The sequence below is a fragment of the Pogona vitticeps genome, chromosome 6 (assembly GCF_051106095.1).
Source record: "Pogona vitticeps strain Pit_001003342236 chromosome 6, PviZW2.1, whole genome shotgun sequence".
NCBI lineage: Eukaryota > Metazoa > Chordata > Lepidosauria > Squamata > Agamidae > Pogona > Pogona vitticeps.
Window position 1 is genome coordinate 69,487,695 of NC_135788.1, and position 15,134 is coordinate 69,502,828.

General features: G+C 38.5%; 1 protein-coding gene across 2 annotated transcripts in view; it reads right to left on the reverse strand.

Annotated features, from left to right (window-relative positions):
- Positions 1-15,134, reverse strand: part of ITGA9 (integrin subunit alpha 9) — a 389,935-nt gene that overhangs the window by 136,534 nt on the left and 238,267 nt on the right. For both annotated transcript variants that reach the window (XM_078377516.1, XM_073003815.2), the window contains exons 21-23: positions 13,653-13,736; positions 13,053-13,161; positions 8,484-8,591 (exon numbers count right to left, since the gene is read on the reverse strand). In XM_078377516.1, coding sequence (XP_078233642.1) covers positions 8,484-8,591; positions 13,053-13,161; positions 13,653-13,736 — 301 coding nt within the window. The remainder of the gene's footprint in view (positions 1-8,483; positions 8,592-13,052; positions 13,162-13,652; positions 13,737-15,134) is intronic.

Sequence of the window (15,134 nt, forward strand, 5' to 3'; positions counted from 1 at the left end):
CAGGTCTCGGTGGTGGCCAGGACTGCATTTGCACAACTAAAGCTGGTGCGCCAGCTATGCCCGTTCCTTGAGATGTTGGATTTGGCTGCAGTGGCACATGCCTTAGTTACTTCCTGTTTGGATTACTGTAATGGGAATGTGGGGCTGCCTTTGAAGATGGTTCGAAAACTTCAGCTGGTGCAAAACTCTGCAGCCAGACTACTGACTGAGGGAGCATATAACACACCTGTTACAAGAACTGCACTGGCTACCAGTCCATTTCCGGGCCAAATTCAAAGTGTTAGTCATTACCTACAAAGCCCTATACAGCTTTGGTCCAGGCTACCTGAAGGACCATATCTCCCTATATGTGCCTTCTCAGTGATTAAGGAGAAGAGGCCCTCCTCTCAGTCCCATTGCCAGCACAAGCACAGCTAATGGGAGAGGGCCTTCTCTGTGGCAGCTCCCAGGCTATGGAATGCTCTCTCTCGGGAGATCAGGATGGCCCTTTCCCTTTTATCCTTCCGAAAAAAGCTAACTACCCAGCTCTTCAGGCAGGCTTTTAACAATTATAACTGAATCCCTGAACCCCATTTTAGTAGATAATTCTAATCTTTTTCATGTTTTAATCTTTTAACTGTATTTTAAATCATATATTGTTTAATTTATCTTTTAATATTTAACTTATTGTGTTTTTAATTGTGTGAATTTTAATGTTGTGAGCCGCTTTGGGTCCCTTGTTGGGAGAAATGTGGCATATTAACAACAACAACTATCACTGTAAAGCATTTTACTCTGACAGCGGCAAAATATAGCTTTTGCTAGTAATTCAGCTCTCACTCTCAGTTCATGAAAAGCTGATATGTTCATAAATACCAGTTGCTTCGTTGTAGGTGCAGATTTGAAGAGAAAGAAAGAATTTTTTTAACTCAAGCAAGCAATACTTAGCCAAATGCCAGGCTCTAATCTCTTTTAGCTAACTGAAATCTGTTAGCTTTTTTTGCTTATCATTTACAAAAAAATAAAATCATTTGCTATCTTACACTATTGAATCTAGAAAACTTACTGTTCTGCTCAGACACACAGACACATATTTGGCAGCTACCTGAAGTTTTAAAGTGTTTGATTTTGTTCCTTTGAAGTTTGGGGACTTGGCCAAATTAAAAAGCACACAACAAGAGCTTGTGACTATTTGTAAATACCCAGTGTTTGTACTTTTTGAAGCTTATGTTCATCATGGCAGCTGGTCATACTCCTACCTCTTGCTGTCACTAATCATCAGTATGTGTGTAGCATTCAAAGTTAAATTACAGGATGAATTTGGACCATTTAGCAGTACACTGAATTCTATGTTAGATATTATTTTGAATAATTCTGCACAATCACCAAACTTGTGAATAGAAAGGATGTCTTCTGGGAGTGAATTGCAAAATTTTCTTCTGCAATTCCTATCATCCTTAGCCAACAAAGCATTAGTAAGATATTATGGGTATTACAGTCTAAAAATCCAATTTCTAGAGGGCCCCACATTCTTCATTCACAATATAGAGTATTTTGTATACTCCCAACAGCTTTTAATTTACTTCTGCATTCAATTGTCTTGTAGCTAAATAATTATCTACATGAAGTAGGCATTGCTGGCCTCTGGCATTTATTTGCAGGTCTGTTTGTATTTTCTGATCTGAATTAAACTTGGCAGTTTTGGCTAGTCAGCAAGCAATGTGTTTTTACTTTAAATCGTTTCCCATAAGCCCAGGTCTGACACAGGAAGTGAGCTGGTGATATATACAGAGGGAGAGAAAGCACCAAAGGATGGAAAGATGAGGAAGATGAGATGGATGAGGAGGAAGTGTATGTTGGGGAGACAGAGTCCTAGGTTCAATTTTAGTCCCAGCTAGAGTAGACCCACTGCATCCACTGAACTTTCAGAAGGATAGACTCAGCAAGTTCATTTAGTGGGTCTATTCTATTAGGGGCTCTACACTGGATTCCGCCTATTAGAAGAAAACAGGACAGTTCAAATCCTAAGGTGAAAGGACATATTAGAAAATAAGACTCAGTACCATAATTCTGGATGTTAAAGTTATCCCTGTATAAACTGGAGCTGGCCCAAGACATTTTGGTGCCTAAGAAAAAGGACAAGCTATTCTGCCCCATGCCACTTACAGAAGGCAGTCCAATGGGCAGTTGGTTCTCCTTCTGCTGGTAATGGTGAAGGATAGTGTCCTTCACCACACTTGGGGCAGCAGCTGGCTTAGATTGTGCTGCAGACTCAAGAGCAGGCTGGACACATACGTAGCCCTGAAACATCTTTCCATTAATCCTTCTCTCACCGGCCCTAACATCTGTTACCTGTGGCCACCATCCTCTGCCAAATAGTCAAGTCGACTATGTGCAACTATCTCCATGAAGAGCAAATGGACTAACAAGAAGCTCAAGTAAAGATATATGAACAACATGAATGTATGGGGTGATGGGATTTTTCAGTCTTTATTATTTAGGAAGATTTGCTTAGGAAGCTGAACGTATGGATTACCCTTTGTCATATGCAGCGAGGAAACAGAAGGTTTTACAGGAGTTCTTGAATGTTGGAACAAGTACAAATTTCTAGGAAAGGAATATTTTGTAATATTTCCTAAGCAGGGAATTCTCTTTTGAAGAAGCTTTGAATTTGAGAAAGAGGAAACCAGCATAATTTTCCTAAGGGGCTCTGAAAAGTGAAAAAAAATCCCCATTCTGTAGTTGGTGTAACTTTAACTGCAAGGAATACTGAGAAGGAAGTTGGAATGATTGATTACTGCTTTTTAATATAAATAGATTTTTCTAGTAAGCTATTACACACTAGTCAACTTTCTCTTCCTTCAAAGCATTTATTATAATAGCATTTGGAATTGTAGCAGTGAGGATCAGAGGGATGTACTGACACTAGTCAAAGTGTTAAGGAACTGGCTCATAAAGAGCATGCTGTCCCTCTCTATAAAGTTAATTTAATGTTTGTGAAACAGACAATTTACATTTGCCTATTTTAATTTCTTTTCAGACATAATCAATCAAGCCGATAAAATCTTATTAATCAAAAAAGGCTGTCATGTTCAAGAGAAACTAATGTATTATGGCATGGATCATAATGGCATTAGCAACATTCTTCTGGAGTGGTAAATTGGTTTTTGGTTTGTTTGTTTGTTTGTTTGTTTGTTGCTAGGAATATACAACTGTCCGGAAGCATTGTAAGATTTGGTATCACCTGTCATCTCAAAAGCCCTCAAGTCAAGATAAATTCCTACCCTGGACTGCTGTTTTCAGATTCAGTAATTCAGATGTTTTTCCACTGAATGCTTTTACTGTTCTATGACCTAGGCTACAATCCCTGTAACCAAATACAAGGGACTAACTCTTACTGAATTCAGTGGGACCCTCTTCTAAATATAAATGTTTAAGATTGTCCTATGTTTTTTATGATGTTTAAGATTGTCCTATGTTTTCTATGTGTTTGCGTCCAGCATTCGCCAGGAATACCTTCCTGTCAATTTGCTGTCCTGGACCAGAGATGCGAATTTCACAGTTTCCAAATCACAGAGAGAAAAGGGAGGGGCTCTCCCTTTTTGCTTCACTGCAAGATTTCTTTCTACAAGGTTCCCTTCCCCAGAAAAATCTCATAGGAAATTTCATGGGATTCCTTGCTCCATAATATTTTTTTTCTGAAAGAAGCCCCAATATGTACAGATTTATTGTGATTTCTGAACAACATGACATCTTTTCTGCACAAGATTCCCTGCAAAAAACATTGAGCTATGTAGAATTCAATTTGGGGGGGGGGGGGGGGGAACAAGTGAAAAGCAGAAGTGGTAAAAAAAAAAAACCAAGAAAAAAATGTGGTTTTTGCAGGAAGCTGAGAAATCTGGACAGGTGAAGCCTTGGAGAAGAGTGTCAGAATGGAGAGACTGGGAAAATCACTAAGTACAAGAAGTGCTTTGAGCACTGTCCACATCCCTATCCTGGGTACTACCCCTGTTGCTGTGCCTTCTTCCTTATGCTGGGTACAGGAGATTATTCTGTTGGAATTATTCCACCCTTGTGTGTTGCCTTTAAGAGCTTTTCACTGGGAGGAAGGTTTCTGGACTGGGGTGAATGTCAACCAATCCAGTAGCAGCCAGTTGTTCCCTCTCTCCTGGATCTAGGCTTTGTTGTTGCTGTTTTTTAAGGAGGGCATAGGGCAGCTTTCAGTGGATGGCCACCCTGTGACCCCAGCAGTTGGCCAGAAAAGATGCGGGCTTATGCCTGGCTTGCTGTGGCTGCTGCCCTCTTCATTTTGTAATATAAAATCCCCCATTCTATTTTGGTTGTCAGTTCATGGCTATAAACATGATGAACGTATTTTGCACAGAGAATTAAGTACCATTTAAAGAAATATGCAGCCACCTATGAAGCCCAAGGTGATTGGCTGTCAGTATTAGAAGGCTGTTTCCAAAAGAGAAAAGACTGCGCATTCTTTACTTAGCTAAACAAAAGAATGAAAATATGCATGTTTGCTGAATTAGGCACTGATCCCTGTGGTTTGTTTTATCTCACATTTACAAATATTCAAGACACTCCAACTTGAGAGCTCTGTTTAAGATGCTAATAGTCAAATGACTAGGAAATGACTGATTTCCCAGTGTGACAAAATTAATCTCATCTGACAGCAAAGCTGGAAATGATCCACCTGGCCCAATTTAATTTCTTATTGAAACTTACAAAAAACTTTACAATGCATTTTTTTAAAATCTTAGAACATTTATTCATCCTACAGCATGTAAAAGAAGAATAAAAGCAGCTGATTATTCAGTGTCAAAGAATGACAAGATAGCACCTGCACCAGCCTCAGGAAAGATAACAAGAGGGCCTTGCTCCAGTTGTCTGAGTCTCCACTAGGATTGTGGGTAAGTTAGAAGTGAGTCAGTTGAGTCACTGAAAACAAGCTACAAACTGACCAGTGAGATCTTCAGAAGGCAGTATCAAGACTTGTGTGTGTGTGTGTGTGTGTGTGTGTGTGTGTGAGAGAGAGAGAGAGAGAGAGAGAGAGAGATCAAAGCAGGCAGTTAACCTCTGAAGTGTCTCTAAGGTTGGTCTCCTGCCTTGCTCTTGTCAAGGATGATAGTTATGCATGAAGATATTGTGGGAGGTCAACACTGGCATCAGCACTTGGCATTGTAAGGCACATGTGGAAGACTTCCCAAAAGGAATACATGAGAACTTTGTTTTTTAGGAAGCAAAAGGTTACTAACCTCCTTAAAATCTTTTATAACAGACTTCACAAAATGATAAGAGTGAGGCTTGTGGCCACTGTTCACTAGTGACCCTTCACTCACTGAACTGAGCTATTTCATTAATGGGCTACCTCATGAGGGATACACCAAATGAGACTATCACAACCTTGTGGACATGGTTGTTTGTGAAAAACAGCCATCTGGTCATCCTTGACATTTAGACAGGCACACTGCAGCTGCATAGAACAGCAGAACAGAAAAGAGATTCCTATATGGTTTTTTGTACATGCCAAGGGACATATGGCACATGGCTAAATGCATTACACTTTAAACTATTGTAATTGATAGAGACAAAGGGAATGTGATTGATAGAGACAAGGGGAATGCCAGTTTTCCAGTACTAGACATTGCAGCTGAAGGGTTAGGGACCCCAAATTCACCATAATGGAAGCATACTTCCTCATATGGAGCCCAGGAGAAAAAATTCAGATGGTACCCATTTTCATGTAAATACTTTCACTGCAGAAATCTCAGAGCATCTTGTATCCTAAACAGTAACATGTTTTATTTAGCATAAGTGTCCTAGGATTGTAGCCCACTTCTGCAGATGCATGGACTACAACCTCAGCAGACAACATGATTACACAAACTGTTGGTCTACTCTGGCCACACTTCTAGCATGTTGCTACAGTTGGTGGTGTAGTGACACATTTAGAAGTCTAGGGTTCATCATTACAGTTTCCATGGCCATAAACCACCACAAAGAGAATCCGAAAAATGTTGTTAGCTGGAGCAGCCCATATCAACAATTAAGGGGCTAATCTTTTGCTAAATTAATAGCTCTTAATTGTCCAATCAAGACCAAACGAGCCTCCAAAATTTTATATTACCATAGGAATATTACATAACAATATTCTGTTTCTGGCAAAACCCCTTGGTCTCCCAGCTATTGGGAAAAGTGCAACTCAGATCAGGGGCAGAAAAGAAACCCAAGGAAGTGTGGGTGGTACATAATAATCATAGGGCCTGCAGCATAAAAAACACCAGGGCTTTAACTCTGCAAGCCCTGGCTTCATGAGACCACTAGCTACAGTCCCCCCAAAGCTTATACAAATTCAAATTTATTAGCTCTTGAGGCACAAAGCTCTTCACTATTTTTTGCTCAATGGTTGAGGGGGAGAGGAACTGCACAATTACCATATGGAAAAAAAATCATAACTGAGAAAGACCCTAAATACAGTGTAGCTGATATCTCTGCTAGAGTATACTACCAAATTTCAGTTAAAGATTACTTTGTTTATACTGTACATATCTGTCAAAGTTGCTAATGAGAGCTTGCCAGGGAACAAAGAAGACTTCCAGCTGTGATATAGCAAAAGGTCAAGACATTTCAGAGAAGCAAATGTTGTCTTGCATCTTTACCGATGGGAACTCTTTTGTCTCACAGCCTATGACCCAGACATAATCTACCTCCTATTTTGGAATTTTTTAAAAAAAAACAACCTGGGAATTCTTAAAATAGAATCCTAGAGAAGAGAACATTAAAAGCAGTGACTTCTGACCAGTTCCACCCTTTAAATCACCCTGATCTCATTTCCCCAAAGCACATCTTTGTGGGAAGTTTTATTTCTCTTTTGCCACCAAATATATTAGAAGAAAGGCTTAATGACAATGACAATAAATTATATTATTATTATTATTATTAAATGTCATAATATGAATAGCTGCTGGCATTACTTGACAGACCCACTGGAGCACTAGAGACCTAACACCAGAGTTTGGAAAAATCTACAATTAAACACTACCATGCACAGAATCTGTAATCCACCGCGGATTTTTGGCCAATGTCCTCCTGACAACACCATGGATTTTGAATGGATGGTGGATACAAGGGTTGTCTTGGGGGGGGATGAAGGACCATTTCAAATGTTGTTGGATGGGGCCCAGAGGGCTGGAGTACGATGAGGAAATTGGAGAAATCTGGAGGGCTCGCTTGTGGAAATGGACATGCTATTCTACTCCTGCAAGGCATCGCTGGGTTCAAGCCATTGTATTTGCACTGGGATCAAATTCCTTTACAAAAAACCCCCCATCAACTCTATGCTAGGAACTGCACATGATTCAAAGTAAACAGACCCTTCACAAAAGTTGGAAACAATGCATTAGATTCTAAAACTTTGGCATAACACATATTTTAAAATTATGTGTTAAATTGTACGTTCAATGCTCCCCAGCACCACAGACATTCTCTCTTCAAGAGTGACACTGTGCCTTCCTCCTCCTGGTTGCAGCCGCAGATCAATCAGGAGCAGGTAAGACAAGATTGGGAGAGAGGATGGCCTGGAAAATTACTTTTTGAAAGTAGTTTGTTGCACTACTTGTTACCATCTCAATAGGAAACTCATTACCAATCACCTGGGTTTCCAAAGCAACTTGTAGTGTTCTTACACTTCCTGTTGTTTTACTTCTGAATAAAAAAGGTGAGTATTCTGTACTGTTTCTAACTTGAAAAGAAGGCCCCCAGGGTACTCTAACTAGTAGACATCCTTCCTTTTTCTCCTTTGACAACTCCAAGGGCCAAGCAAATGCAGGAAGCAGCCAGCCAGAACCTTCTGGGATGCCCAGAGCATTTCATCAACAGGGCATAGACTTGGTGACCAAATAGATTTTATTTGTTCAGTTTGGAGTAGCTTGGTCCTTGGGATCATCCTGCCAAGTGTCAGGGAGAGCTCACCAGGCATGTAAAACATATGGTTAAAAACTGACATCGGTACACTGTCCTGTGTATTTGTTTGCTACATACCCTTTATCTTGGCAAATATAAGTCAATGAAAACATTCATTTGTCATTAACAAGTCTGAATGTTTTAGTGGTGATACAACCGTACAAAAACTGTACTAAGAATACAAATTAGACAGTATTACAGCATGTCAAAACCCTGAGAGAAAGTGGTTTTGGTTAAAGTTTTAAAAATAGCTGACCCATTCCACAAGAGAAACAGGGCAAATCATCTCTAAAAGGGAAAAATTAGGATATAACTGCACAGCTACTTAATGTTATGAAGTACAATTGGGCACCGTCCCCAACCCTGGAGATGAATTCAAGAGCAGGTTTTGCACTCAGACTCTACCATTGCAGCAAATCATTCCTAGCATAATTCCTTGAAATGCCAAATCTATGAAACAAACTCTCATGTTACTGCACATCTTCCATTAAGAGCAGCTGCCAGTGTCTATGCAGAAAAGATATTGTACTCACCGTCATCTGGTGAATTTGAAACATTTCAGCTCCAGTACTAGAGAGACGATTTGGAAATGAAATATTAACAAAAGATCCAGGGAGAGTGCTGGGGCCAGCATTGTAGACCTTAAAAATAAGATGTAAAAACAAATGAGCACATACTGATTCAAAAGTGTTAACATACAAGTTATGGCTGACCTTTATTGATTCTAACTGGCATAAAAATAGCACCAAAAACCATTAAAAATTACTTCCTAATAATTCCTAAGAGAGCCATGAACTTTGCCTACAACATTAAAATGGGGAGGGGGCATGTTTCACACCATTAAATTGAATGAAGGGCTTCGTAAGACAGATTAATGAGTTCATACGCCTTACAACTAAAGGTCACCACATGGCTGAACTTGCCCGTAGAGCATCTCCTGATGTTGGCCCCATGAGATAACACAAAATCTTTCATCTTGAGCTACAATTCAGTCCTTAAACTTGCCTTTAAAAATGAAATTGATATATAGGATAAGTACAGAAAAGTAAGCATTTATGTTTAGGCAAATAGCTTTAACCTTTCCACAGTTAGTTTAAAAACCTTTTAGACAAGGGAAAGGGCAGCAAGACAGTGGTGCAGCTAGGCAATCTTACTACAAAGACTGTATTTAATAGTTTTAAGGGGGCTTGGTTCTTTGGTTGGCAATGTATCTTACTTGGCTTTCTGAAAAATGTGGGAAGCCAGGCCTGGTGAGTTTAAGGGCTCTCCTGCTTATATTGCTGAGTGAAAGTCTAGACTTAACTAGACTCAATAGTCCAGCTCTGATGATGGAGCTGGTTCACCATGTGGCTGTACACTAGAACTTCCTTTTTCAGAAAATATCAAGATCATCAATCTGATTGGGATCTCTCTCTATAGAATAATTAGCCTAACAGTTAATCCAACCCTGTATACATCTACATAAATGCACAAGCCTAAACATTTACATATTGAAAAAAGCCACCTCACTCAGACATGACCATCAATGTTTAGAATTTGTCTTTGCATACACAATGGTCTATACATGGTGCTGTTCAGAATCCAGCTAACTCTAATATCCAAACATCTAGACCTCATTCTCCAAACACTGTTCATGTTTTGAGGAATGTATGAATGATAAAGAGAAGTGGTGCACAGTTCCAAACCCTTGTGAAGTCCTAGAGGCAGATAAAAGGGGGGAAAGAACTACAATGAAATTCAAGTGTTGCATGAAATGCAAGGTTAGTAAAACAAATTAGAAAACAAATGTTCTGGTAATTGTGTAGTGAGGAGAAATGAGACAATAAACAAGGGGGATTTGGATCTCCATGATAAAGGAAATAATAGGCTCATTAAAAAAAGAGAAACTCTTAGTTTTTGGTTTTCCTGTATGTTTTTTTTAAAACTTGAAATATTTTTTACAGATTGCTTTATTTCTATCTAAGGATAAGAATTCTTTTCCACTAAGTAGGTCTAACATTTTTTTTCAGTACAGAGCTTTTTTAAAAAAAAGAAAGAAAAGAAAAGAAAAGAAAAGAAAAAGAAAAACACCAAAGCATGTCAAAGACAAAAAGAAAGTTTATTCAATCTACTACTTTGATGGAAAAAATCTGGTACTGAAAACAATTTTCCCCCCAGCATTCATGTGAACTATATGTGTCCATGCTTGCAACAGTGATCTACAGGAAAGGATGTGTCTAAAAGATCTGTGTATTGAGTTAAGGGATAAAGGAGATTAGGAATGAGTCAATGGGATCTGGGTGAAAAGAATGACTTCCATATATGTCGTTTATCAGTGCTGAAGCATGCCCCTTTTCTATTTCAAAAATGTTGGAGGGACTATTGTGGAAGAACATGAAAGCATTTAACTATTCATGGAGCATGGCCCTTGCTCTGGATAAGATTTATTTTGTAACACAGAATGTACTACACATTTTACTTCATCTCCAACTGCCTAGAATCAAACCCTAAGAAGTACTAACCATGAAAAATGACAGATGAAGAGAACAGAAGTGACAGATAAATTAGGGGGAAGGTGCAATTTATACATTAATGCAGGCATGGGTAATGGTGTTTCTCAATTTTTCTAAAAATATAAATCTATGCTAGCCTGGTGGGAGCTTTAGGCCAAACACAGCTGGAATGCCACAGTTCCCCATAGTTAAAAATTTTTTTTGGGAAGTACTGTACCCTGAATTGCAACTTTCAATATGAATACTGAAATGGGCACACATTTTGTTCATTTTTAAACCAGATATGCTTTCCTTTAAAAAAAAAATTAAACCATCAAAATATTTAACTTGTTTGTTGTTTATTGCCTCTTCAGTCCATTATTCCATTGTTCAAAGAAACATGCCCTCATTAAATTCTAAACTATGAATACAGAATCACAGAGCTGAATCTGACTTCTCATTTGAAATTCACATAGAACTGACTTATCCTTCTACATCCTGCCTTTCACCTATGTCTGGGGTTCACGCCTTTCCTTAGAAATGAACCCCACTCCACCCAAATAATTTTAGTTAAAAAATAAGAGAGCATAGATACTGCTAAGGAAGTTGACATGATCCATGAGTGAGTACATTAAAATATAGCAGTTAGTCACTAATGTGCCACAACATTTTTGTCTCCTGGTTTTTGTTTTTGCTTTTGTCTACCAATCAAAGCCTCTAGTTTCCCTGCTCAACCTTGGAAATTCACTGGGATGTAGGGTGGCCACACTAAAAAGAAAGACAAGCATCACTAAAAAGGAGAGCAGGCTTCAAAATAAAGGATTGTCCTCACTAAAGGAGGACATATGGCCACCTTATGCTCAAATCTTTTTTTAAATGAACGAAACTTAAAGGTAATAACTGCTTTAGACCAAGCTTTTACTGCCAAGAAAGAATGTACATCGTTTATAAGTTGAATATAGCAAGATAGGGCTCAGAACTCTGTCTAAAGTTTTTTTCATAATTGTCTAGAATTCTCAAAATATGTAATGTGACCCATATACAAGGACCCACACTGTCAATTACGACACTCTTTGCTCTGCTGCTTCAAAGATGGTGGCAGTCATTATAACTGGCTGGTAGCACAAGACTACTCCAGGCCATGTGACCAGGCCAGTCTACAAAATCTAAGATATCTCCCACCACATAAAGCAGCTTATCAGCAGCCAATAAAGGTTTGGCTGCCTCTCTACCCTAGTCTTCCTTGGCCTACAAAATTAACAAGTTGCTGCTCTCATTCCAGGTCACAGGACTTGAGTGGCAGTCAGGAATGCAAGCAGCAACTCATTAATTAGCAGCAACTCATTACAACATTTAACAGAATTGTACTGATGTAAATTTAAATCTGCTGTAAGATATTGGCCCATATCTTTCCTCTAAGGGGCTCAAGGTTTTTTCTCCCCCTTTTCCACAAATATACACAGCCCTGTGATGCACATTAAGCTGAATGAGTATAACTTACCTAAGGCTATCCATGACTCAGTGGATATTTAAAAGTGGCACTCCCCAGTCTGCACCAGAACTCTAACTACTGCTTCTCAGTAGGCCTCTGGTTCATCCTGGTAGAAGTGTACTGAATACATTGCCATAATGAAAGCATGAACTGAAATTTAGTAGGCCACTTATTTCATTTTTGCATTTTTCTACTAAACTGAATTGTGTGCTCAAAAATAATACTGTCTTGCACCTTGAAATGGTTATAGGATATGGAGCTTGGAAAACTTTGGAAGGACCACTTAACTTGTGGCAAAAGTAGTACTGAGCTAGCATCACTGAAAAGAAGCCTTGTGGTTGGAAAATTTAATGTAGCCTTAATGTTAATCCTAAGAACCATACAATTTATTTCACACTCAAAAGGAAACTTTGGATTTATATTTCTTGAAAAAATGTCTTCTCCTTATTCTACATAGCTAGTTGCTTCAGAATCAAATGGAATTTTTCAGAACAGTTTGTAATGTGGCATGGACTGCTGAGTAGGGAACAGTGCTCGAAGGAAGGAAGGAAGGAAGGAAGGAAGGAAGGAAGGAAGGAAGGAAGGAAGGAAGGAAGGAAGGAAGGAAGGAAGGAAGAGGCAAAACGTCTTTGGATCCCAATCCACATTTGTAAATTGTCTGGCACTGCATCGTACCATTATAAATAGAAACACCAACTGAACAATGTAGCAATCCAGAGTGCAGCACAGTAACTCAACCCCATAGGTGCAAATCAATACACAGAAGCAATGATGTATTTTCTTGTCCTTCACAGTTACATATGTTTTAATGCACAGTCACATGTACACACAAATCCCAAAGAGTTTATTAGGAATTTCTCTCAGGTAGATGTGTCTACAATTGTAATCTTCGACCTAAATCCTGTTTAATGAAGGCAGACCGAAAGCCCCCACTGGTTTAGTAACAAAGAAAATGTGCAACTGCCTGTGTCAATGCGTGTTGTGCTAGAAAAAGGTCACAACTGGAAATACAGGCTTTAGAGTTTAGCATCTTTATCCACAGGGTGATAAAGACATGCAGAATTCAGGTTTCCTTAGAACCAAGAACACACACATCCCACCCAAAATAAAATGTACTAGCACAGATGTATCACCTTTACCTGAAAGGTGAAGTTTAGGTCCTGAAAATGACACTCAAAATCTTCGAGCTGAATAAACTGAGATGCTGGTACAGACTCACCATATATAAAGGAACTGGGGGACACCATCCTGAATGGGGGAGAGAAGAAATATACAATCAGAATGCCGAGAGAATGAAGCATACATTCCTTTGTTTCCATTGCTCAGATAAGTTTCATTTGTACAACCACGAAAACAGCCTATTTTTAAGTGACTTTATCATACAAGAAAATTATGAACTGAGTTATGACTTTGAAATTCAAAGAAAGTCATTTGCCAGATCTCCTTATGAGCGGCAATATTCCTAAAAATTTGAACCCAACATTTGGTAGATTATGATGTCATAAGTAATGCCTAGTATTTCTGTGTTCAGGAAAGCTATAAACACCCCACACACATACATTCACAAAAATCCTTTCATCATGTCCTAATTTCATGCTCTGGGAAACTAATCAAGAGGAAAGAAACATTCTTCTCCCAGCTTTACTTGTAAACAAGGGGGGATATTTTTTCCTAGTGGGGAAAATGTTTTAAAAACTCTTTAATTCACATGATAATTTGATGAGCAGTTAGTTCCTTACCCAGTGATGGATGAGTCTACTTCATGCATCAGAGAAACAGAGAGAGTGAGCGAGTTGTCATGGAGGTTGTGGTCTAAGTTTCCACTGTTTCAAACAAGAAAATTAAGTTTGTTACACAAATTGCCTATTTGGTTGTTATATATATGACCTTTCTTTGTCTAATGTAATTTCTTGAATTTAGGTTTAGCATGAATATTTCCCCCCATAGTTACATCTTTCAAAGCTGTCTTTGTACATAAGAATTTATTACATTATGGTCAAGATTTTACAGCAAAGGCTTTTAGCATATATGAAGCAAGACATGCAGGATGTTAAGTTAAATTAATAAAAGAGGCACAAAAGATCATACTGCAAATTATCCATGCTCCAGTTGTTTACTGGATCGTACCAAAGAATTTCAGAAGTCAGTTGTTCTTTGCAGATTACTGCAACAATCTAACTGTGTGGACTATAGAAAGCTTTAAAAAATGGGTGTTTTGTTAAGCTGGATAGTGTAGAATAGATGCACAATCCATAGCCTGGACAACAACCTACTATTAGGACAGAGTATGGAAAGACAGAATGGTTTCCAATAGGCAAAGGTGTCAGACAAAAGTAAATTTAATCTTCCTTTCTGTTCAATTTATATGCAGAACATATCATATAGAAAACTGGATTAAATGATATGTGGGAGAAGTGAAAATTGGAAAGAGATCAATAATTTAAGATATGCAGACAACACCTGAAAATAGCAACTGGCAGAAAATAAGAATGACTCGAGTGAACTACTAATGCATGTGCTAAAGAAGAAAGTCCAAAGCAAGATTACAATTCAACATTAAGAAGAAACAAAGATCACGACTATAAAAGAATTACACAAATTCAACATCAGCAGTTTTTTCTCTCCTTTTCTAATTTCTAATTCCCATCATAGTTGCTGCAGCATTCCCTTAGAAGCACAGTTTAGGTAATTCCTTTGTGTGGATCACTATAAAAAGGAATGGAGTCAACTGTCTGATATGATATGCTGACTTATGGTACGGATGAGTCACTTAGAAGGCTGCAAGATATTCTGCTACACACCAGGTATTCCTAAGGAGTTAACTTTTGTCCCTGTTGATTAACAGGGCAACTGCTGATGGTCTCCTCTCATCTACTTCCAACTGTTCTACATACTAGCTTTCTTTCTAATTTTTTTTAATGAGATATTAAGAACTGTTACAGTATGTGTGACAGCGGGAGATGCAAAAATGGATCCCTTCATGCACCTACTATCACATCTAACATCATTTTTTAAAAAGCTAACAAAAAACAAAAACAAAGGCAACAGTCTCTGCTTCAGAAGTGGTGGGCCAAAGAGCTAAAGTTCATGAAGCTGAGCAGTGATCATTCCCATGTGAGCGTAACTATTTCCTGCAGCACAGATGGCGGTTGCTACTTAATGACTTAAAAGTATGGGAAGTGTGCACTGTGTATTATATTTTTCAACACTCTTTTTATCAA